This window comes from Vanacampus margaritifer, chromosome 8, assembly GCF_051991255.1.
Source record: "Vanacampus margaritifer isolate UIUO_Vmar chromosome 8, RoL_Vmar_1.0, whole genome shotgun sequence".
Lineage (NCBI taxonomy): Eukaryota > Metazoa > Chordata > Actinopteri > Syngnathiformes > Syngnathidae > Vanacampus > Vanacampus margaritifer.
The window spans coordinates 20473745-20496712 of record NC_135439.1 but is presented as its reverse complement, the minus strand read 5'-3'; the positions used below and the strand labels follow the sequence as shown (position 1 = coordinate 20496712).

The window sequence follows — 22968 nt, the reverse complement described above, 5'->3', positions numbered from 1 at the left end:
GAGTTGGTGCACATCGAAGAAAAACCATGACAAGCAGACGTATCTGAGCTTGTTACTTTGGAAAATAACTGCTCATAGTGGCAGGTAGGCCAAAATCACGAGGTGCAATACAGAGCAGAATAAAACCACGTTGACGTCTTTTTTTCTTCCCAGAGTACGCGCACGTGCGGGGAGATTTTCTAGTGGGTGGATAAATAGAGCGCGCACGCCACTCCAGTGCAGCTTTGAACCTGACCAGAGATAGGACACTTTTTTTCCTCTCCCCATGTAACGACTCATGACTTCATCTAGACAAAATGGAACTATTTTTGCGCTTAATGGTCACGTGGAACCTCAGGATTATTATTGCAATCAATCATTTTTATTGATGTCTCAGGATTTTCTCCCGATCCAAATTACCATTGATTACAAACAGACATCGGACTACTTCCACTTTAAGATGCTACTGTCCGTTTGTCATGATATTGTTCCCTTCTCCAAAAGCTTCTTTGTCGCAGTATGAAGGTTGTAAACGTGAAAAGACGTGCGAGTACGTTTAGAATGTTTGGGAAAGGTGAACATCGGCTAATGCTGCAACTGTTGGGTGTCATTTGGATGTTTGCGGTCTTGGCGCGGAGTGGAGCAGGTGAGGAGATTCGTTTTATTTACGGGTGGTGCAGTTTTTGCGTCAAGTGTTGGTTGTGGTGAGTCATCATTGACACAAGGCTTTCCCTGCTAACCATGAACATGACCAGAAACACGACAACCTACATTTCTAATACCGTTTCCATATTAATTCCCATGTCTATTCCCTTCATTTCGTAGCATTTCTCTTTGTTGTACTGCTTGTAGATGTTAGACTTTTTAGTACAGACTTCAGCCTTTCTGTTCTTATCATGCCAATCTACTTTGCCCGTGTTCTTTAGAATGAGCATTGCTGACAAGCAATATTTAAACTGTATTATTTAGCAATGACACTGTTACTTTAAAACAAACAAACAGAAATTCGTCCTCACACGGCCAGCTAGCCGGCCCACAATGACATTGGAATTTATTCCATAAATTCAACTCTATACTGTAATGATCTGCACAAATTAATACATTCAATAAGAGCATCTCGTGAATATGAAGCATTTAATTTGTCAATTCTGGACTGCTGAAGATGATGTACAGGCCACAGGTGGTTAATTTATAATGCATTTTGTATAGTACTACTAATGGTAACTATATTTGCAATTTAAGTGGTAGGGGGATAAAGTTATGGCATTATGACGACTGAAAAAATACATTGGATTACATGATTATTTTTGGAAGTCGATGCATTTTTAGTCAGGCCTACTTAAAGAATCATTTTAAAACAATATTTAATGTGGAAAATATCCCGTCCAGACAACAGGATTTCTTTTAATTACCGTATGTTGATGTGAATGAAATAAATTCGGAAGTTTTTTTGTTTTGTTTTTTACATTGTGGCCTTTTTCTTCTCTGACAATAGTTTTGAAAGAAAAGGCTCTTACATTTCATCTATTATATGTTTGGTAAAGGCAGCCGTTACTGCTGCCTTGCCTCTACATGAACTGTAACCTGAGTGTCTATTTGGATAAAGGTGGAAATTGTGTGTAACATGAATTAGGGCGAATCAATGAATTTTTGAACAGTTAAATATAGCTATTGTGCCCTTGGTCTAATGTTTAATCATAAAGCATGGCAAAACCACACTGACTGTCCTTGTGCTTCAGTTTCCAGATGCGCAGAGCATGCCTGCAGTCCGCCCATTAGGAACCTGGCGACAGGCAGAGCCCTCATCACCCTCTCAGGGAGCTGTGGGAACACCTCCCATGACCAAAGCCCATGTCCCCACCCACCTAGTCATATGAGCGATGATCCCTTCTTGCATCCAAACACCTGGTGGGAATCAAGCGTGGAGGGGAAGCGCGACGAGATCCGTCTGGACCTGGAAACACAGTTCTGTCTGTCCCATGTGGTTTTGTTGTTCCGGTCGCCGCGGCCCGCCGCCATGGCCGTTGAGCGATCGACAGACTTTGGGAAGTCCTGGGATGTCCTTAAGGTCTTTGCACACAACTGTAGCATGGAGTTTGGTTTGCCCGATGATTTTAATGAGCCTGGCTCTTTGTGTACATCCCGTTACAGCAGCGTAGCACCCTGCAATGGTGGCGAGGTAAGAGATGTCGTGATTGTCTTTCGCATATCGGCAGTCAGAATCCGGCTCATGCACTGTCTCTTCCAAGGTGATATTACGGATACTCGACCCCAGCAATGCAAACGCACTGGACCCTTACAGTCCAGAGGCGCTTGTCCGCCTGACCCTCACCAGTCTGCGTATAAAACTGCTAAAAGCTCAGATTTGTCCTCCTTCAATGGAACAAACACAGCCTACAGCCACTTCAATGACAGGCTCTTATGCCATTTATAATTTACTGGCACAAGGGACATGCCTGTGCCACGGACATGCGGAGCTTTGTGTGGCACGCCACAGCAGTCGAGACACACAAACGCATGGTAACATGGTGAGTGTTTGTTTTTTTTACCTTAAAGACAGAAAGCATTGTTGGATAAACATGCCGTACAAGGGGAAGCCATCAAAATTTTCTTGACAATAATATATTCTATGTGGCCCCAGTAATCGAAACACGGTATTTTGATCAATAGTGCACTTGTGAAATGTGAATTAAGCAGCAAAACCATCCATTTTCATCCATCTCAGGGGGCGGCCATTTTGCCAATTGTACCAGAAAATGACATCACAGTGTTAAATGCTGCATTTTAAGAGGGTAGGAATTCTGACATATCCCATTTTAATGTCTCGTTTCGACCTCAAAGCGCTAGATTCCAATAAATTGCTTATTCGGCATTCACTACAAATCATGTTGAGTTAGGTGAAATTACTTATCTTGAATAACTAAATGAATGTAATAATAAAGAGAGAAATATGTTTTTGTGTAAATAATGTTTTGCAATTTACGGTCTGTGTCTTCATGTGATTTGCCGTTGTTGAGTGGCGTCAGATTTAAGCCAATCGGTAAAGCTGTGGCCCCCCTTGCAACTCGGATCTTCGAGTTCAAAGGGGTGAAGTGCACACTTCTGGTATGAGCCCGTCACAAAATTCAGACTTCCCACCTTCCTCGAATGCAGCATATGGCCTCAAGTTTGCCAACTTCACATGACCAAGCCCAGAAAATACTTACTTTACTTCAAACCCGTTGTTGCTGAACAGTGGATCTTTTAGACATACAAAATGAAATATTTAGAGCATATATTTTGTCCATATTTAAAACAGCATTTTTGTCATACACCCTGTTAAAGTAGTTAGTCCTATGTGGCCCCCCAGTATTAGTACTAATTAAAAAATAGTGCCCCTCTCCATCATTTAAATTGCTCATCCCTGTTGTAGACGGTAGATGTTTGAGATGAGTTAATACTGAAATGTTCCAGATGTGCCTTGCAGGTGTCTGGTGGGTGCGTGTGTACTCATCATACAGCAGGTACCCACTGTGAGAAGTGTACACCGCTCTACAACGACCGTCCCTGGAGGCCTGCCAACGGGAGCAGTGGTGATGCTAATCAATGCCAGAGTGAGTGAAAACTAACAGGAAGGTGACTTGAAAGTAATTTTGGACCGTTAATCGAAATTTTATCGCGATTTTTATCTTGGCTTCTCTCAATTAAACGTAATGATCGAAGAAAAAACTATTATTAGGCACAACGCCGCAGCGCGTTTACAAGTTCCCTACGTTGTGAAAGGACCCTAAATGCACCATGTAGCTTGTAGCAAGCCCGAACGAATCAGTATGATTCTTCCATCCCTAAGCGTACTTAAGCTGTTTAATGACACTCCAGTTGGGGTTGACTGTAAAACGAAACACGCGATAAGGAGAATTACATACAGCGTGTTTTTAAATGCAAAACATGCTTCCTTTTTTAAAACATCGATAGCCTAGCGCTAATGATAGAACATGGCAGATTCCATTCAAATGCTAACAGGAAGTTAAAATCAACTTCGGGAATAGTCCTTCAAATAACGAATATTCACTGACACAAATGCTGTTGAAACACATGCCCACGGGTAAAATAACACTACTCAAAGGCACAAATTCTTCCCAATCATTGAAAAACGAGTTATTTTAATAGAAAGCAATCACAACTTTTTGTTCTCATCAAACGTGTACACCATGGATGCATGGCACCACACTGCTCCTAAGAGGCCAAAACGCGCAGTGACAGCAGTATTTGTTTCGTAATTACTGTACTGTTTTAGTATAGGCCTACATGATTTTTATTTTACTTTTTTATTTTAACTTTTTTGAGTTTAAGGATTCACAGAATTTTCCTTTCCTCAAAATTCAAGTAGCACAAAATACAATCCCTGAGGTCCCAGGATAGCTCACTAAGTATACAGACTTGAAAAATAACATAAGATAAAACAAATATGATAAAAAGGCTTATGTAATGCTTAAGTTTCAAATGAAGAATGAAAATGCAAGAGGCTTATATGATATTAATAGGGTTAGGTTATACTTGACTAAAAGAATAGTGTTCAAGAATAAAGTGTTCAACGTGAATGGGGGTAATGATTATAATTTTGAGTCGTTGAGTTTTAGTCGTTGAAAAAAATCAATATAATAATCGTCCAGCCCTACTTGAAAGCCAGGAACTAGCAAACTATGTGACTTTCACGGCTCGTCTTTCTCTCATTTCTTAAACTGGCATCAGAGTGTGAGTGTCACGACCATGCAGACAGCTGCCACTTCTCCCAGCGAGCATGGCTGTCCAGCGGCGGCCTGAGCGGCGGGGTCTGCGATAACTGCAGACACAACACTTTTGGGCAAAGATGCCAGCGTTGTCGTCGAGGATACCACCGTCACCCGAACCTGCCCATCAACTCCCCCCACACTTGCCAGCGTAAGTGAGTCCAACTGAATCATTGTTGTGGATGGAAGCAGCAGAGCATTAACGGAAATGTGTGCGTCTTTCAGGCTGCTGGTGTGACCCCCAAGGCTCCTTGTCTCCACATCCTGGAGATGATGAAACCTGGTGCCACCCTCGGAGTGGGCAGTGCAAATGTAAAACTGGCGTTGAGGGCACAAGCTGCACTCACTGTATGCCCGGATATTGGGGCTTCGGAGCTGAGGGGTGCAAACCCTGCGCCTGCCCTAACAGCTGTAATCCCACTAGTGGCCTGTGTCAGGACAGGTGAGCCGTATACTTTGTTTCAAGATGTTTACACAATCATTAAGAAGACTGAATTCAACTTGATAGTGACTCCGATTGGCTTTTGCAGCCATTCAAATAATCAGTTGTTGAACATACCCATTGGCGGAAAAATCCCTGCTTTGGAGTCTCAATTTTGGGATGAAGAGGCACAGTGGCCAAAAGAGCAAGCTGTCTCTGTGTTGCACTCTTCAGGTGTGTTCAAATCTACACAAGGAAGGTTTTTGTGTGTGTCACATGCCAAAGCCATGCACAGCCATCATGAACCTGCAAAACGTCTACTTTTGACATAATGCCAACAATTTCAAATTCATTCATATAAACCACGGTTATTAGAGGCATATTTGACCCATTTAGCCATTTTCAGCAAAAAAAGAAGTTAATATTTTGTCTAGAATTAATTTCATAGCATCATCATTATTTTATGTACAATTAATTATGACATCACAGATGCTCAGAGCTCAGGTAATGACCAATTAGGCTAGGGCTCACCTGTTTTCTGGGTTTGGTCATGTGACTTAGACTTGACTTTATTAATCCCTTTGGGACTGACTCCCTCTGTGAAATTTACGTTTCCAGCAGCGATAAGAACTGATAGGCATGCAGACAGGAAGAGCAAAACATTAAAAAAAAAAACCCTGAGTACACATGTCGTCATTTTCGGTCAGTGGCAAAATGTGTTTTTAAAGGAATTAATTGAAGTTACCAAATTAATTCTATACAAAATATTAACTTTTTATTGCTGAAAATGACTAAATTAGTCAAGTACCCTTTAACAAAAACTACCAAAATAACAAAAATATTTTCATGATTTTTTTTTTTTTAAACAACTAAATGAAACCACATTTTATGTTCATAAATCCAACTAAATCTTTTAACGAGAGTGAAAATGTACTCTGTTTTTGTCTGTCAGGTAATCACATACATGAGCTTTTGGGATTTATTTTAAATGTATTTTTTTGGGGGGGTACAAAAGAAAGGTTGAACAGTCATTTGATAATTGTAGTTTACTTTATTACACAATACTTAGTTACCTTTATTTTGCTCTAAAAACTCATTAAAATGAACTGAATTCAAAACAAAAGTGTATGATCATCAGCTCAACTTCATCAGCTCAACTTAAATGTGCTAGTCCAAATGTTGCTCTTGTGTTTACCCACAGGAAAGTGCAGCTGTAAGGAGAAAAAGCTAAGAAGTGTGTCTGACCTCTGCAAAATCAAACATGATTATGGTAAGAAAGTATTTGTATTGCGTAACGTATGCATGGCTCTTATAATTCGAGCACATACCGTGGATTGGTATCAACCCTGACAGTGATGAAGGCGAGTGTGGTGTCAGCTCACGACAAGGGCAGCCATGCAGAAGTGCAGGTCAAAGTGCGCAAGGTCCTACGATCAGGTCTGGTGGCACTCAGCTTGGGGACTACCAGCATCTTTCCCGTGTCCTGGACCAGCCGTGGATGCACTTGCCCCATTCTAAACCCAGGCAAATATAATATATGCATTTATTGCACATTGTTGTTATGACAGACACGAGTTAGAAGAAAATGTTTTGTCGGCAGGTATGGAGTACCTGCTGGCCGGCCCAGAAGACTCAACAACCGGCCGTTTGCTGGTCACAATGCAGAGTGCGGTGGTCCCCTGGGCCCCCAGATTGGGTCTCCTGATTACAGAGGGCCTAAGGACTGGATGCCCATGATGGACGGTCTCCAAAAAACTTTGCATATTCACAGAATCAGTTAAGAAAAGACTGAAAATGAACAGACGTTTAAACGCGGGCAAGTAAAGAGGACACAATTGCCTTTATAGATAAATAAAGAAAACAAGGCGTAATTGTTCCACCACAACCATTTTATTCTGAATGACTGATGTCAATTTGAGGCATAATTGTTGTTCAACACACAGCAGATAAAGGTGACTGTGAATGTTGAAATATCTGAATTTTAATAAAATTGCCTGACAAAACCTTAAAGGAGAAAAGTCGGTTTGCAATGCATGTAATGTCCTGCTGCCTGAATCACAGCACATCAGATGTTTGTGTTTTATGTGCGTATCCCATAATCATTGCCAAAAAAAACCTGGTAAGTCAGTCTGGGAGGATGATGCGTGGGCAGACAAAAAATAATATGCAGTTGTTTCAAAAAATGTATACATTAGGGATGGGCGAAACCTCGCTTTGTTTCAAGATATTGGTAATTGGGACAGCAGACAATATCAGTATCGGCCGGCCACTTGTGTCCCTTTTATGATCAGCAACTACAAGTTAGAAGAAGATTGCCACAAATTTCATGCAAATTTAAAGGAAAATACATACTCTAAAATATATATACTATTTATATTAATATAAATTTGTATCTTTTTTTTGTTGGTGGGGGGGAATTTTATGTCTCAAAAGTACTAGTGGTGTTGGCAACAAACAGCTCTATAGTCAAGTACCACTACTGGTACTGGTCTGAATTTTTTTTTTAATGTATATATTGAACATACATACATTATATCCCAAAAAAATCTAATAACTTAAGGATGCCATAATGATAATCAGATCTATAATTACACATAGCACTTGCATGCTAGCATTTTTTTCTTTCAGATGGGGAATCAGCACAACAAATTTGCCTAGCCTAGAGTAATCAGGCCCAACATTTACACACTCAAATCACAAAATATCGATATAAAAACATTGAGATCCTTTAGATTTCTCTAAGAACACGTATGTATGTTTGACAAATACAATCATACAGAGGTTGTATTGTCTGTTAATGACATGTAAGGCAGTACAGTACAGTAGTTGTACAGTGGTTTTAGAATGGCTTGTGTTTTAATGCAAAGACTTGCAGGAAAAGTAAGAATATTCAAACACTAAATTAAACTAATCAGGAATGGAGATGCTCATGACATTTGTTTTTCTTGTGGGAGTGTTGTTTTTTCAACCACTGACAAGGGTCAAAAGAACCATCCAGGCATGGTTGTGCATAAACACCACCACCACATTACCATACATGTTTCTGCTTCAAGTCCTGTTCTGGTTCCGCCCACGAAAGCCACCACAGTACAGGCCTTCGTAAGTGGTCTTAATGACTAAAGGGCATCAATCTACACAGTGATTGTACACAGATTTAACAACCTGTGGATTGACAGTTGATCTTAGCTGGCAGTCTTGCTGTCTGTCGGTGAGCTTACAGGAACAGAGTCGGTTTGGGGCGATAAGGCAGGGCCCTCGGTTGAGTCAGGAGCAGAGATGGCCTCCGGCTGGTTGGAAATTTCGTCTTCCTCCTGAGGATAAAGCTCAGGGTACCTCTGCATGCACTCCTGCATGTTACGGAAATGGTCGATGCACTCTGAGCCCTTCACCTCCTCCTTGCTGTAGTGGAAGCACGAGAATGCCTCCTTGAACTGAGTGCCACAAGGTCCGCTGGCCATGCCACCGAGGCACGGGCAGTTCCAATTGATGTCGCCATTGGGCAGGATGAGGCCTACAAACAAAAAAACACAGCAGCATTTTAGGTTGTGCACTTGGACCTGATGTGTGAATCCAACATTAACAATAATTTTCCATGTAACAACCAATAACCCACTATGTGTACACTGTTTATACAAATAAAGATATGTTTACCACATAGGAAGTAGCTGAGTGGTCTATCAGAAAACATATAAACACCCTGTGTGTATCAAATTACGAACCATGCTCCTCATACGGATCATGCGGATCGTCTGCAATCAGCTCGGCATTGCTGGGGGCATCGTGGTCTTCCTTGGTCACAAAGATAATGCGATCTTTACCTGGAAACACAATACACACAATAATCATGAAAACTATTAGTACTTCTGTCGCCACTCGGGAATAGCATGCAGATAATTGTTTTCAGAACTGGACATAACGCGACCATACGTTTATCAAACGAGAGCAGGCATGTAAACACTATACTACAAATCCAGCCACGTACGAGTGAGAGACTTAAACCAGTCAATCAGTTGAGTCAGGTGGCACTGGCAGTAGAAAGTTAGCTTAGCATAGCAGCACCACGGTGACATTGCAGACACGCGCTCAAATGAATGGACGGTCTACGTTTTTACCTTCTTGCCTGCAGTAAGACATGTCTGCTCCTTGCGTCCGTCCGACCTCGTCGGCCGAAATGAAGGATAGCCAGCACGAGCGAAAATAATCAACAAAGGAGGGGATTTCATCTGACAAACAGGTCTGATAGTCTTCTATCTGCGCCGCTGCCACAGCGCTCAACTTCTTGACCTAACCTCCTCATACGGCGGCGCAGTTGGATGACGTCAGCAAGGCTCGCCGACATGACATTTTCAATTAATTTGCGATGCTTGTTGGCCTGTACACATTATTCATGCTATCACGAAATGAGTTGCTTTGATTACGAGTTGGTTCATTTCTATTCTTTACTGCAATACAGCTAATGTATTATATTGTAGTTTGACATTCTGTGTAGTGTTTCAGATTTTTGTTTCAAATTGGTCAAAAAAATAAATAAATCGCCATTTGATTTGTTAAGCATAATAATAGCAAAAATATTGATACCATTATATGCGTTTCTTTATTTAAAGTGTTAATTTATTCTGTAGAAATCTGTTAACTAGACTAGACTTTTGGTACTTTCTCATGGGATTGACCAAGCCTCTGATTGCTACTGTATTACTTCATTAAATTTGATTATGTATACACATCAAATGTTTAACACCTGTACAATGTGTTCAAACTCCATACCGGCCTGTTTCTCTCGTAGTTTCCTTCAACTGGAGGCCTCTAGCGAATGGCGATATTCAGAAGCATGCACAATGTGTTTTCAAAATCAAGCATTTCGAGAAAAAAAGCAAGCTCCATTGTGCTTTTGTATCGTGAGTCTGTCAGTCGTTAATGTTTTGTTGTTGCTAGAAATAGAGCTCCTACTTCCCTTTTATAGCTGGTAGAAAGTCAAACGGCAAAAACAAACAGACATTCTCTCAAATAACTTTCAATGAAGGCAAAGAATTTCCATTCGTTGGAAAAAAAACATTGTTTAATAACACAATTATGTCTGTTACATAAGAGTAAAAACCAAAATGAACCCCCCTTTGCGTCCATATCAAACCCACCCTTTTACTGACCACCCCGGCAGTTTTGTGCAGCGATTCAGTCTGGGAATTGAACAGCAAGACAGTGCAGACTATCCCTTAGCGCTACCAGACAGAGATATAGGACAAACATACCGTGTCCTACATAAGACCAGAGTGAAAAGAACAGTCCGTCATTGAGAATATAAACAAAGGTAAATGTGGGCAACTCCCCCAGATAGCAAAAACTACATTTTGTTCATACTCTTCACGTCCCACTAACGAATCCCCATGAAAACTCTGGCATGACTGCTGGCATGGCTTTCCTTAACATGTCCTAAAGCTTGAAATTCATGTTTTGCCGTAGTGTTCTTAGAAAGGTGCCCATGGTGAGTCTAAGACATCACCACACATTTGCATGTGTTAAGGGATTCTTCAGCTGATAAACAGTCGGCGGGCTTGGTTAAGAGCGGAAGAAATGGCTGAAGACAATACTAAGCTCAAAGCAGAGAGAAAATGTTTTTTCTCTTGACAATGCTAGAGGCAGACGGTGTGCCAGATGAAAAATGAACTGATTGTGCAAATTGTCAAAAGAGAAAAAGACGGAACGCAAAAGAGTGACAAGGTATGGAGGTGCTGTAGATTGTTGACTTGGCATTTTCTAGAAGAGCAGCGCTCCCATGCTTCCCACTTCGCTCTGCTCTTTCACAAAGATTTCAAAGTACTGGTAGATGATGGTCACGGCCAAGAGGATTCCTGTGCCAGAACCAATGGCTCCCAGGAAGTCAGCCATGACAGATAAGCCTCCTATACAAAGGCCACCAAAGGCAGCAGCAGTGGGGATGTACCTGCAAACAGGAAACAATTCAAATATAATTATGCCTCCATTTTAAGTGGGAACAACATACAGTTTAACCGCCAAGCATACATATATCGTAACATATCTTCCATTATTGGTGTTTGTACACTCCTTGCCCTATTTTGCCACAATATGGAGCCAAAGCCGTGTCTAATAGCCCTAAGATGTCACAACATGGCTCTAAAGTCCAGACTGGATGCAAAGGAACTGCATCCATGTGAAACATCTCAACAGCGAATTCCAATCTTTTTTTTTTTAAGGGTTGTCAATTTGTCATGTTTTTCCACCATTTCAGCTCCCACCCCCAAATAATGGAGCTAACAAACAGTAAAACCCTATATAATAATTAATATATATATATTCCCCCTCTATATTGCCGTTTGACATTTGTAGCTTAAAAATCAGTGCAAGCACAAAGATGCAAATGTCAAACGGCAATATAGAGGGGGAACATTGTAACACCATTCTCAGTCTCATGTGTACCTGTTCAGCTCATGCACCATGGAAGTCTCTCTGTGTCCCCTCATCACCATCTGCTGCTCTTTCAGCTGCTTCGCCACCTGACACACCGAAAAACAAAATGAAAACAAGTCCTCCATAAAAAGTCAAATTGCACACATGCACAGTACATACATCTTTGGCAGACGACCCCGAGACTTCAATCCAGGTCTTGGAGAAGAAGGCACAAGAGCCAAGCATGAAGACAATGTAGATGACAGCGTGGACCGGGTCATCCAGAACAGAACCAAAGGACTCCGGAGGAGACAGGTAGTAGCAGAGGCCACCTACTGGGTAGGCTCGAGCTGGTCCACCCGTCGATGTGTCCTACGTGAATAAGACAAGAAATCAAATTTGAGGTGGAATTGGACCGCATACCTTCAAGGATATTTAAGGACATTTTTCCACTTACAGACCACGTCCCGAGGAGGTTAACCAAGAAGTTTCCACTGAAGCGCGTTGACAACATTTGGGAGATGACGTAGAGATTGGAGACCAAGGCCGACTGCAGTATGATGGGGATGTTGGAGGTGTAGAACAGTTTGATGGGGTAGGTGTTGTATTGCCCACGATAGCGTGCTGACTTGATGGGGAGGTCCACCCTGAAGCCCTGATGAGGAGAATGAGATGTTACATGTGCAATAACATTAAAACATACATAAAACACTCCACTATTTTATTTATTTTTTACAGGGTAAATTACTCTTATATATTATTATTTTATTTTTACTGGATTACTTTAAACACTTTTTTTTTTTTTAAGTTCTTTGTATAAGTGCAATACATTTGTATGTTCTTGTCTATATCAATTCCTTCTATGTTCCATAATGTATTAAAATCATTATATTTCTTATAGAATATTCAAATTACTTGAAAGGGTGAATTTGGGAGTTTCGTTGGCTGCAAGCTATAATCATCAAAATAAGTGAAATATTTCACTTTTCTAGTCTACTTAATGTGTTCTGCTTTTTGAATAGAACTACAGAAATAAAGTTCTCCAATTTTTTTTAATTTACTGATGTGCACCTGAACATAATACTGTACATTGTGAGGCACATGTGCAATTTATGACGGATTTTTTAGCATTCAAGAGACAAGTGGCTTTTTGTACTCAATGCTATATATTTTAATATTATTCGCAAAAGTTTTTGGCTTCTATGACAAACATGTTACAAAAATAGCTGGACAGTTTATGATGAAAACAGTTGGACCCCTATTTTTATGTATCCTATCCTGAATATTAGGGGTGCACCAAAACGATCCGTTTCCTTAAATTTTGGGGGATTGGCCGATCCCTTAAAAATAAACCAATATGTTACACCGATCTCATCTCCCTCCTCAGAGGTCTGATAAAGTCAGCCACTGTCCTCTTCTGCCGAGATGACTAATAGGCTTTTCATTTTTATTTGTGAAAACTATACTTCATGTGCAGTTAAAACAAACCGTTTGAATTTTTTAACAGACATTGTTCAATGTTTTACAATAAAACAAGATTGGAACACTGAAGGTTTAAAAAAAAAAAAAAAAAAAAAAAAAAGATTGACAAATCAGATAAAATAATAATAATTAAGATCGGGAATCCGTGATCGTCTGGAAAATTGTGATTGTGCACCCCTACTGAAATATTTCTTTCTAAATCAGTCAATCAGCACCCATTGGAATGGAATGTGTCCTCAGACTCATGAATGAACCGTAATGTATATGCTGCGCTCTTATATTAAACATGATTCAAAAATGTAACTGTTCCAATAAGTTGAAGATAGTCAATATTGCCCCACAAAAGAAACACAACAATTAATTGCTCAAAGTTGTGTTTTATACTGTGTAGTAAACACCACAAATCAAGATTCCGACCAACAAAGCAAAACTTTTGAATAATCCCACTCTATCCGTGCTTACCTGGAAGTATATGACCACTGCAAACACAAAGACTGTGGCAATGAGGTTCATGAGGTTGGGCAGGTTTTGCCTGTAGAAGGCTTCTCGCAGGGCGCGCACCTTGTCCGTGCGAGTGGCCAACAGATGAAAGAGAGCGATGATGGCACCCTCAAACTCGGTACCTGTACGAACAAGAGGATGAATTGAGCTACAATGCGAGCGTTTGACATCTGGTCAAGCCAATGTGTGTCGTAACAGCTGCCAAACCTCTTCCAGTGTTGACGGTGGTGGGGCTGAAGGCCTTCCAGACGATGGTCTCACAAATATTGGTGGCAATGAAAAGGGAGATACCAGAGCCCAGACCGTAGCCTTTCTGGAGCAGCTCATCGAGTAGCAGAACGATCAGACCTGCAACGAAAAGCTGAACAAACAAAAACGGTTTCGCATATTAGTGTATGCCTATCCATAGCCTTATCCAAAGTCAATACGGTGGAACCTTTTGGAGTGGATTTTTTTTGGTCACACTTATTCCAAGTAGCAGTTTCAACAAAGGGAGTGAAAAAAACAACCAGATACACATTCAAAGTGTTAAGAATTCAGTATAGACAGAAAGACTGAAATTGTGTTTATGGGTTTTAACTTCAACTAGGAGCTTTAGTAATTACATTTTTTTTCACAATAAATTGAGAATACTGTTTAACAATTGCAAATACAATTGCTGAAAGTTTCATGATGGTGATCATTTGGTGCCCTGTTATACACATCTAGAAAAATAAAATGTTGCATATTAATATTTTATATGTTACCTATAATTATTGTTATGGGGGTGTCAGGTGATTAAGAATCGCATGAGTGCAATAGTTAACTCATGATCAATCATAAATGTTATATCTGTTCTAAATGTACAATAAAATATATTTTTTCTAAATTTTCATACTCTTGTTAACATAAAAGTGGGATTTTTTAAAAAACTATTAGAAATATGGCTACATCTTTTAGTCATTGATACAGTAATATCATAATAATTTATAAAATTGAGTTAGAATTAAAAAGATGTGATGGGCTGTAAAAAAATAAAATAAAATAAAAAAGTGTGGTATTAATTTGCATTGAGGTCATTTTATGCCACTAGATGGCATAATTGCATTTGTAAGACATTGGTGACAGCTCTGCATTTTTCTTTACATATCGCTAACTAATCTTTAACATGAAGTAACTTGTGAAATTCTGCACATTTTTAAATTTGCAAAATACAACTTGACCCCAGTCTCCACAAATATATGCATTATCATTAAATGTATTACTGCTAAATTTTGACGTGGACGTGTCTGCTGCGTTGCGACTAGAATTCCCCCAGTACAGGCCTTCAAAGTATGGGGCGGCCATTAATTGTGCGTCAAAAAAAGTTAGTGGTGTTAAAGGAACTTTAAATTAACTCAAAATAAACACACTCATTTTCATACTACTAATTATTATTAGTAGTGATATTGTTGTTGCTGTTGTTCATTTTCACCTGGATGATGATGAGTAAGCATATTCCAGCACCCATCTCTGACGGATCTCCATACATGCCAGTCATGACATAAACAATCGCCTGCCCGATGGTGATGATCATGCCAAACACTGCAACAACGCATATGGTTATTTATAATGGTATAGTACAAATGAAGCTGCATCAAAGCTTTAGTGCTAAAAATAGCTCGTGAAAGAGACGTACATTTCTGGGCGCCGTTGAAGAGAGCGCGGTCCTTGGGAGTGTCTCCCACCTCAATGATCTTGGCACCGGCAAGCAGCTGCATGATGAGGCCCGACGTGACGATGGGCGAGATACCCAGCTCCATCAGAGTACCTGAAGGTACAAAAACAGTCAGCAGAAGGACTGTGGGCTGCGCATTCAGCCCGAACACTGACAGCCTTTGACCCACCACACGTGATAGTGAGAATGCGTCACAACTGATAACAAGCAAAAAAGTTGTTAGTCTTGAATGGATGACAAGAGTTGTGGTGAATCTATTATAGCTGACAATGGATGGGATACAGGGACCATACTGACGAACAAACATGTAAAACCCACACAAGAGCTGGGAAAACATGAAGTCTGGAGGTAAAAATCAAACCCGGAACCGAATTCTGAGCCAGGTGTGCATAACCACTGGGTAACCAAACTGCCTAATTGTAAAGTCAAAGCACATATTTGGAGCAAGCACCTCTGTTGGAAGCCAGAATGACTCTCATCCAGTAGAAGGGATCTGCAGAATCTGAAGACATGATGCCAAAGAGAGGAATCTAATTTAAAGGGAGAAAAACGTTTGTGTTACAAACAACATAAATAAAATAAAAAAATACCTCAATTTAGAGATTACGGAAAGCTATAGAAACACACCTGGCAGCACACCAGGAAGATGAAGAGTGTGATGGCTGTCCATAGTACTTTTTCTCTAAATTGAATCTGTGAGGTAGGAAAAAAACCCATAACATAACATATGCACGGAACATACATATATACGACTGTCTTACCTTTCTTTCTGGTTTTTGAATTTCTGGTAAGACCGCACAGAACGGCTTGATGACCTCCAAAAATTTAACTGCAAAATAATATCAATAAAGTAAGTTCAAATCAAACACAGTTAAGTCTGTGTTCAATATATTTACAGTATATATATATATATATATATATATATATATATATATATATATAGTAAGACCTTCAATGCACGCTACGCCATCACTAAGCCAGCGACTGCCACACAAACCAAATGTGACTGGTCTGTCTGGTCAGATAAAAGATTTTATTTTTAGCAGATTTTTTATATTATTATTATTGTTGTTGTCAAAATAAGAAACTGTGATTTAAAAAAACACACACACACACACAAAACAACACCTCGACGTTTGCTGGTCCTGAACGGCTTACGTGGTAATTGTCCAACCAACACACACCAAAATAGACTTTGACAGCAATTAAAATTTGACATTAAATTTATTTCAGGTGGCCCGTAGACAAATTAGCTTTCAAATAAATAATGATGAAAAACACATCTCATATTGAATAGAATTTAAACGTTGCAAGAATTTAGCGTATGGCTAACTAACGTTCAATCACAAACACGATGCGCAAATGGCTGAAAAGCACCAAATCCTGAGGTCGGATAAGATTGGTGATAATAGGGATTACTCCGAATCGATACGCAGTGTTTCATTTATTAAACACCTCACTGAATACGTGATTAAAAACTTCAAATAGCTCTGGTGTAAGATAGCTCAACTTGCCACCTACAGTGGTTCTGTTAGCCAATTAGCATGCCGACGATACTCTACATTTTCGCACTGCTGAATAGAACAACGACAGCGAATCACACACACCGAATGACCATCGACATTTAGAAGAAATTGCAAGGATCCACACGTACTTCCCATTGTATCCTTGGGTCGACTCCCGCTGAGATAGAGCTACCAGTTGTCGTGTTCCTTTGAGTCAGTGTGGCTCCATCCAGCAGCTCGTTGAGAAAAGAGCGAGCATTAGAGACACGTCACCACACCAGCCGCTAAACACACGTCACTTCTCCGGCCGGGATACACACTACTCGGTAAAGAAAACACAGCATATACAGCACTATAAAGAGAGACAAATTTAACTCAAGGCCATACATACAGTTGTAATATACAAGAGCGTTATTTGTTACATTTTGGGGATTTGAAATTGAGTTTGTGAAGTGGATCCCTCCAGGTCGCTAGAGGGCGCTATACTTCAACCTGGGCTGTAAACGCTTCCTCAATGTTTGACCCCCCGAATGACACGCGAAGAAGACTCCTGCCGACTAGTTGCTGGCTTTTTCAAAAACAAAAACAAAAATAAGTGATGCGACTTTGAGATGCTAAACAGGCATGTTGTAAAAACGAACATTGAAAATGTAAACACTTGCAGAAATTAATATGTTATGAAAAAAAAGTGTTGCAATCTTACTGAGATTCACTGTTCACTGTTTCTAATCTTTCTAAATCATTGTTGACGATTATGGAGAGAAATTCCATAGACAATTAATAAGCTCAATTTCCCAAACTTTTCAGAATCAGAATCGGTTTTATTGTCATGTAAGTGAATACATGTAAGTGAATACATTAGGAATTTGTCTCGGTGACTGGTGCAGACAGCGATAAAGGCATAAACAAGTGACATTGTCGCGAGTGTGATTAAAATGACAAGAGTGAAAAAGAGAAGTATTCAGGTCCTAGTTAGAAAATTCGAATATTGAGGGGGAAAGCCCATTTTATTTCAATAATTTGTTAAATATTACATGTTACATTAGTAGTTCACCACACATAAAAATCAAATATTTCAACTTTCAAACTTTTATTTGTTTCATTTTTTAATGATTATGGCAGAAAGACACAAAAATAAAGAATCCGGTGTTTCACAAAATTAGAATATTGTGACAAAGCTCAACATTATGTGTCTGTGTCTGCAGAGGCTTTCCTCAGCCTTTATGGTGCCAGTTTGGTTTAGTAAGCTTCAGAATCATAGGGAAGACTGCTGACTTGACGGTTGTGCAGAAAACCATCATTCACCCCCTCCATAAGGGGAAATGAAAAAAGAAATAGCAAATGAAGCTTGGCGCTCACAGAGCACAGACATGAACAGAGTGCTAAGAGAAAGGGGAAAACATGGCACAAGTGACAGGGATGGAGAGGATATATCAAGCAACGGTGATTCAGAAATCTGGATGAGCTCCATAATGAGTGGACTGAAGCTGGTGTCAGTGTATCAAGAACCACTACAAACAGATATCTGCATGACATGGGCTACAGCTGTAGATTTTCGTGGCTCAAGCCACTCCTGAAAGCAAAACGTCAGAAGCATCTGTGTTGGGTGAAGGAGAAAAAGTACTGGTCTTCCCAATTCCTCTTTTCAGATTAAAGTCAATTTAGAATTTCATTTGGAAATCAAGATCTCCCAGAGTCTGGAGAAGCATAAAAGTCACAATGCTTAAAGTCCAGTGTGAAGTTTCCACAATCATGGCTTGGCGAGTCATGTCATTTACTGGTATGGCTCCATTGTCTTTGATCAAGTGAAGTCCATAGTCAACCAACGCATGCTGTCTACCAAGAAATTTTACAACCCTCCAGGCACTGCCGCTTGAGCGTTTTTTTTGTTGAGACAATGATTTTATTTTCCAGCAGGATTTAGCAACTGCCCCAACACTATACTTGCTTTAATAGCCATGGGATTACAGTACTTGATTGTCCAGCAAACTTGCCTGACTTGAACCCCATTGAAAATTGACGTTGTATTGTCAAGTAGAAGTAGAGGGAACAGAAATCCTGATGTATAGACGATCTAAAGGCCGATGTCAAACCATCTTGGGCTACAATAACATCTGAACTGTGCCAAAGGCTGATCGTTTCCATGCCACTCCACCTTGATGCTGTAATTATGGAAAAGGAGGCCCACCAAAGTACTGAGGGCATTTGACTTGAATACGTTTCTGAAGTCCAACATTTCTGCGTTTGAGTCGAAATCCTTTTTTGTTGGTCACATGAAATATTCTAATTTGTGAAACACTGGATTTTTTTCGGGAAACAAATAAGGCTTGAAATATTTTACTTTGTGTGTGGTAAACTAATGTAATATGCATGTTTCACTTAAAAAACAAACAAACAAATTATTGAAATAAATTGACTTTTCTTTGATGTTCTAATTTTCTGACAGTACCTGTATGACATTTTCAACATTTACTCAATTTTAATTGATTAAGTGATTTTACAGAAAATTCAATTAACATTTTTTATATAATTTTCCGCTATGTACAGTTAGAAATGGAAAAATAGAGAATGGGGAAATTATGGTAAATATGGCCGATGCTTCTTTTTTGGTCTTTTTTTAATTAAATTTTTTTTTTCTTTGTTTTCTTTTTTTTCTTTTAAAACCATTTCATCGGAATGCTTGCCGTCTTTGGTAAATTTGCCTAATGATGAACTAATGATCCTCCGGTTATCACGCCGAAATAGCTCAGTTGGGAGAGCGTTAGACTGAAGATCTAAAGGTCCCTGGTTCGATCCCGGGTTTCGGCATAGCCCGGTTGGCTTTTGCATCCAGCAACGTCCAGTCATTTAAAACCCCAACTCATCACTCATTAATCAGGTCGCCATGAAGCCATTCTATCAAACTACCCTAAACATTCAATTGATTGTGTTTATCATTCATTGTTTTTCCTGAAATTCAAAGAAAAATTTTCCTGACAGTATAAACCGAAGGTCCAGCACATAGCTTGTTCCTTTTATCGTGATCACCCCCTGCTTGTTCCTCAATCTTTTCTGAATCCTGACAACCAAGTAGGCGGTAACTAGTTTACACTTGGATCTTTAATTCATCTACGTACTTTCAACGTCGGTCCATCATCAAACCACGCGCTCAGAACCCGCATAACTTTTTACATGCTTTCACCCAACAGACTAGGCACAATTACGTCATCAGTCCACTAGATGGCGGCATGTCCCCGGTCTTTATTAACCGTCCTGTGATTCCCCCCCACCCCCACCCCCCCTTGCTTTAATAAAATGTCAAAGGCCATTGAGACCCGCTGCATATTTAAGCATTAAAAAATACATTTGGATTTTTTTTTTTCATAGTTAATTTTAAATGCAGCCATGGGTCAATTTGGCTCAAAAGATGGTTAAATAACTGCTGAAATATTATGTGGCACTGATGTAATTCTGATCGCTTGAATGCCTCCTATGAAGGTGACATATGCCCACAAAAAGCAAAACAATCTCTCAGTTTCCGTGGCAACAGATTCGAGCTGGCAATGTACATCCTCTGTTGACTAAGTATGGATCAAAGTTATGTGTACTAAAATGCAGTCCATTTATTTACCTGTATGTTAAGACTTTGTGAAGTATGCTGAGTTCAAGCTGAGTAGGGAAAAAAAATCCCCCTCAAACTAAGTGTTGCCCTAGCAACCACGCACGTAGTTATGTGTCTTTGTGCTTTCTGACCTGGGAACAATATTTATATTAAAACACCATATAAGGAAATTCAATGTAATCTACTGAATAATGAATCAAATATGCCCTGCAATTGATCAGGTGACCAGGCCAGGGTGACCCACAGTCAACTAGGATAGACACCAGCTCCTCAGCAAGCGGCATAAAAAGTGGACAAGAGGTTGCAGAAAAGAGATGTTTGTGGAGTTGTATCCTTGCATTTTGCCATCACTCTACGTCTGTCATCAAAAAGTATTTTCAACCAAAACAATAATGTCCACAGAGCCAGAGGAGGGATGGTCCAGAGTGTGCTCGTGTGGCCTCAGATAAAGAGAGATTTGTTCATGTTGTTGCGCAATGACCACAGGCCATGGCTGTACACTGACACCAAGGTGAGGACATCACTGTGTCTTCATTTGTTCATTCATTTTCAATACTTTGTTATTCCCACTCAACAGAGCCTCTTTTATTGCCAGCCTTAAGGCTTTGATTTACCAAAAATCATTGTAATCACAAATGTGTCAACAACTCAATATCAGCCACTCGAGTTATGCACGTCAACCACATTCCACTGGATTGAGATTTTTTTTGTATGTTAGGATACATCTAGCAATACTATACCTTTTATTTATATACATATATTACATAATACATCGTAACTCACTAAATAACATGCTCTGACCACACTTTGGAAAGCACACACCCTGATCGCTGATCTTCACATACGTCCAGTATGTGTAACTCAACACGTGCCGCCTGCAGTGACGCACGTCTGACCCGAGGAGAGCCATCGTATAATGCAGCGGCTCGACTAATTGTTGTTTACTTTCCCTCCACTGTCACTTATATTTAGAGGTGACTCAATGCAAAAGGTGCATGTGGTAGCGTGGGAGCATGTGGGTTCAAAGGTCATCGGATGACCGTCATAACAAATGTAGTAAAAGGAAGCCATCTGCATATGGTCCGTTTAATTAAACCAGTGGACATGGTAACAACATTTTTTTTTCATACCTACTCACAGATGATTATGTCGCATTCCCGATTTACCATCTATCTGGGCTCTCAGGATTACTTTAATGCAGAGCGTCTTTGGTGCATTGACAAGCCAAACGCAAAGAAAATATCGTATACTTGTCCTGAAAGCCTGTCAGACAACCTCTTCAAAACGGTCGCATGTGTTCAAAGTATTTCTCTATTTTACAGCCAGACCACTGGCCACCATATTAATCCCCAACTAATCCAATTGAAGCCCTGCAGTGGAACAAGAGCAAGTGTAGCACCCAGCGACCGATTTTACATGCCAGAGTCTTTCGTCATTTGACCTTCAGGCTAAGCTGGAGCAGCGGGGGCACTCCGGGGCTAATCTGTGCCTCAGATCGCTCATTAGAGTAATTAGGAGGTCAGTGTAAATGAGTTGGGCGGGGGCAATCGTGTGCATGGGTACGACAGGAGCCTGAGGCGGGGCATGTAGACGCCTGGAACCATCGCGTCACTGACGCCACCACACATCTTATATAACACTCTAATTATGACCCGACTCCTTCCCTCACTATCTCTCTGTGCAAGGTGTGAGCTTTCACGTAAAGCAGGACATGGCTCGCTCCGACACGCAGTTTCAAGAACTGAATGATAAGAAGACCACATCTACAACTGAATTTGGCAGACAAGCAACTGCTTCCTCAAAAGCAAGGAGACTCTCAGTAGTTGTCCATTGGTTATGCCTGTCAACCCATGACTGATAGATTATCGAGAAGTAAATTAATCAGTTTAAGTACTTTGTGTTTGACTTCAGTTGGGAAGTTCCATTGTATTCTTAGAAGCACTGAAAGAACCTAGAACATGTTTTCTTCTCTCATGTTTGTGTACTAATCGTTAAAATGTGATTTCAGTCAGCTGACTGATCAAAATGAATTTATGTCAATGTGCTTTTTTCTCTGCTGAAGTGAACAAACACAGCATAAACCTTTGATTCGATGAAGATGTTATATTTCTTCATGAACCAAATGATCTGAATTCTACATCACAGGATGCAAAGGCTGACATTGATTTCTTTTGTTCAACTTAATTAAGTAGTGTTGGTCAAAACAAATAGCATCACACATAGATCATCACATAGGGATCTGTTCTTAATTCTCCATTCCAAGGATGTTGCTAGAAAACGGAACAATCTTGGGCCACCAAGCATTACAGAAAAAAATACAAATGTTAATTCACCATTTGTGGTAGGATGACATCAACAGAACAAGTCCATTGCTAACCATAATGGTACAGTCTGTGCATCTGTGCACACAGAAAGACCAGAGCCAAGATTCTAACCCAGAACCAGTAGTTCACAGCTTCCCTTATACCAAAGGTGTCCAAACTTTTCTTCCAAGGAAAAACCCAATGCAGAAAAATTGAATGATGCAAAGTCCACTTTGTATGACGGTGTATTCACTTAGCGAGGGGAAATAAAAAGACAACGAAATTGAAAGTTGTCATGACGAGATTTGA

General features: G+C 40.1%; 3 protein-coding genes and 1 non-coding gene across 4 annotated transcripts; 2 read left to right on the top strand and 2 right to left on the bottom strand.

The window, feature by feature from the left end:
* The first annotated feature begins 229 nt into the window (after nucleotides 1–229).
* LOC144057016 (netrin-4) lies at nucleotides 230–7181 on the top strand. The gene is made up of 10 exons (XM_077574210.1): nucleotides 230–625; nucleotides 1719–2158; nucleotides 2229–2507; nucleotides 3446–3572; nucleotides 4711–4899; nucleotides 4974–5190; nucleotides 5279–5403; nucleotides 6371–6439; nucleotides 6523–6693; nucleotides 6770–7181. Exons 1-10 carry the CDS (start codon nucleotides 499–501, stop codon nucleotides 6904–6906), a joined length of 1881 nt encoding a protein of 626 aa, XP_077430336.1. The 5' UTR covers nucleotides 230–498; the 3' UTR covers nucleotides 6907–7181.
* On the bottom strand, nucleotides 7041–9483 carry chchd4a (coiled-coil-helix-coiled-coil-helix domain containing 4a). Its single transcript, XM_077574211.1, has 3 exons — nucleotides 9282–9483; nucleotides 8889–8987; nucleotides 7041–8680 (listed from the first exon to the last, which is right to left on the bottom strand). The coding sequence occupies exons 1-3, from the start codon at nucleotides 9301–9303 to the stop codon at nucleotides 8352–8354; spliced, it is 450 nt and encodes a 149-aa protein (XP_077430337.1). The 5' UTR covers nucleotides 9304–9483; the 3' UTR covers nucleotides 7041–8351.
* A 714-nt stretch (nucleotides 9484–10197) lies between these two features.
* On the bottom strand, nucleotides 10198–17059 carry LOC144056751 (protein transport protein Sec61 subunit alpha-like 1). The gene is made up of 12 exons (XM_077573785.1): nucleotides 16905–17059; nucleotides 16012–16079; nucleotides 15878–15943; nucleotides 15702–15780; nucleotides 15212–15343; nucleotides 15008–15117; nucleotides 13762–13915; nucleotides 13516–13676; nucleotides 12029–12226; nucleotides 11752–11943; nucleotides 11602–11678; nucleotides 10198–11107 (listed from the first exon to the last, which is right to left on the bottom strand). Exons 1-12 carry the CDS (start codon nucleotides 16909–16911, stop codon nucleotides 10921–10923), a joined length of 1431 nt encoding a protein of 476 aa, XP_077429911.1. The 5' UTR covers nucleotides 16912–17059; the 3' UTR covers nucleotides 10198–10920.
* Nucleotides 17060–19490: 2431 nt separating this feature from the next.
* On the top strand, nucleotides 19491–19563 carry trnaf-gaa (transfer RNA phenylalanine (anticodon GAA)). Its single transcript has one exon. It is a non-coding gene; the product is annotated as a tRNA-Phe (tRNA).
* Nucleotides 19564–22968: the final 3405 nt, after the last annotated feature.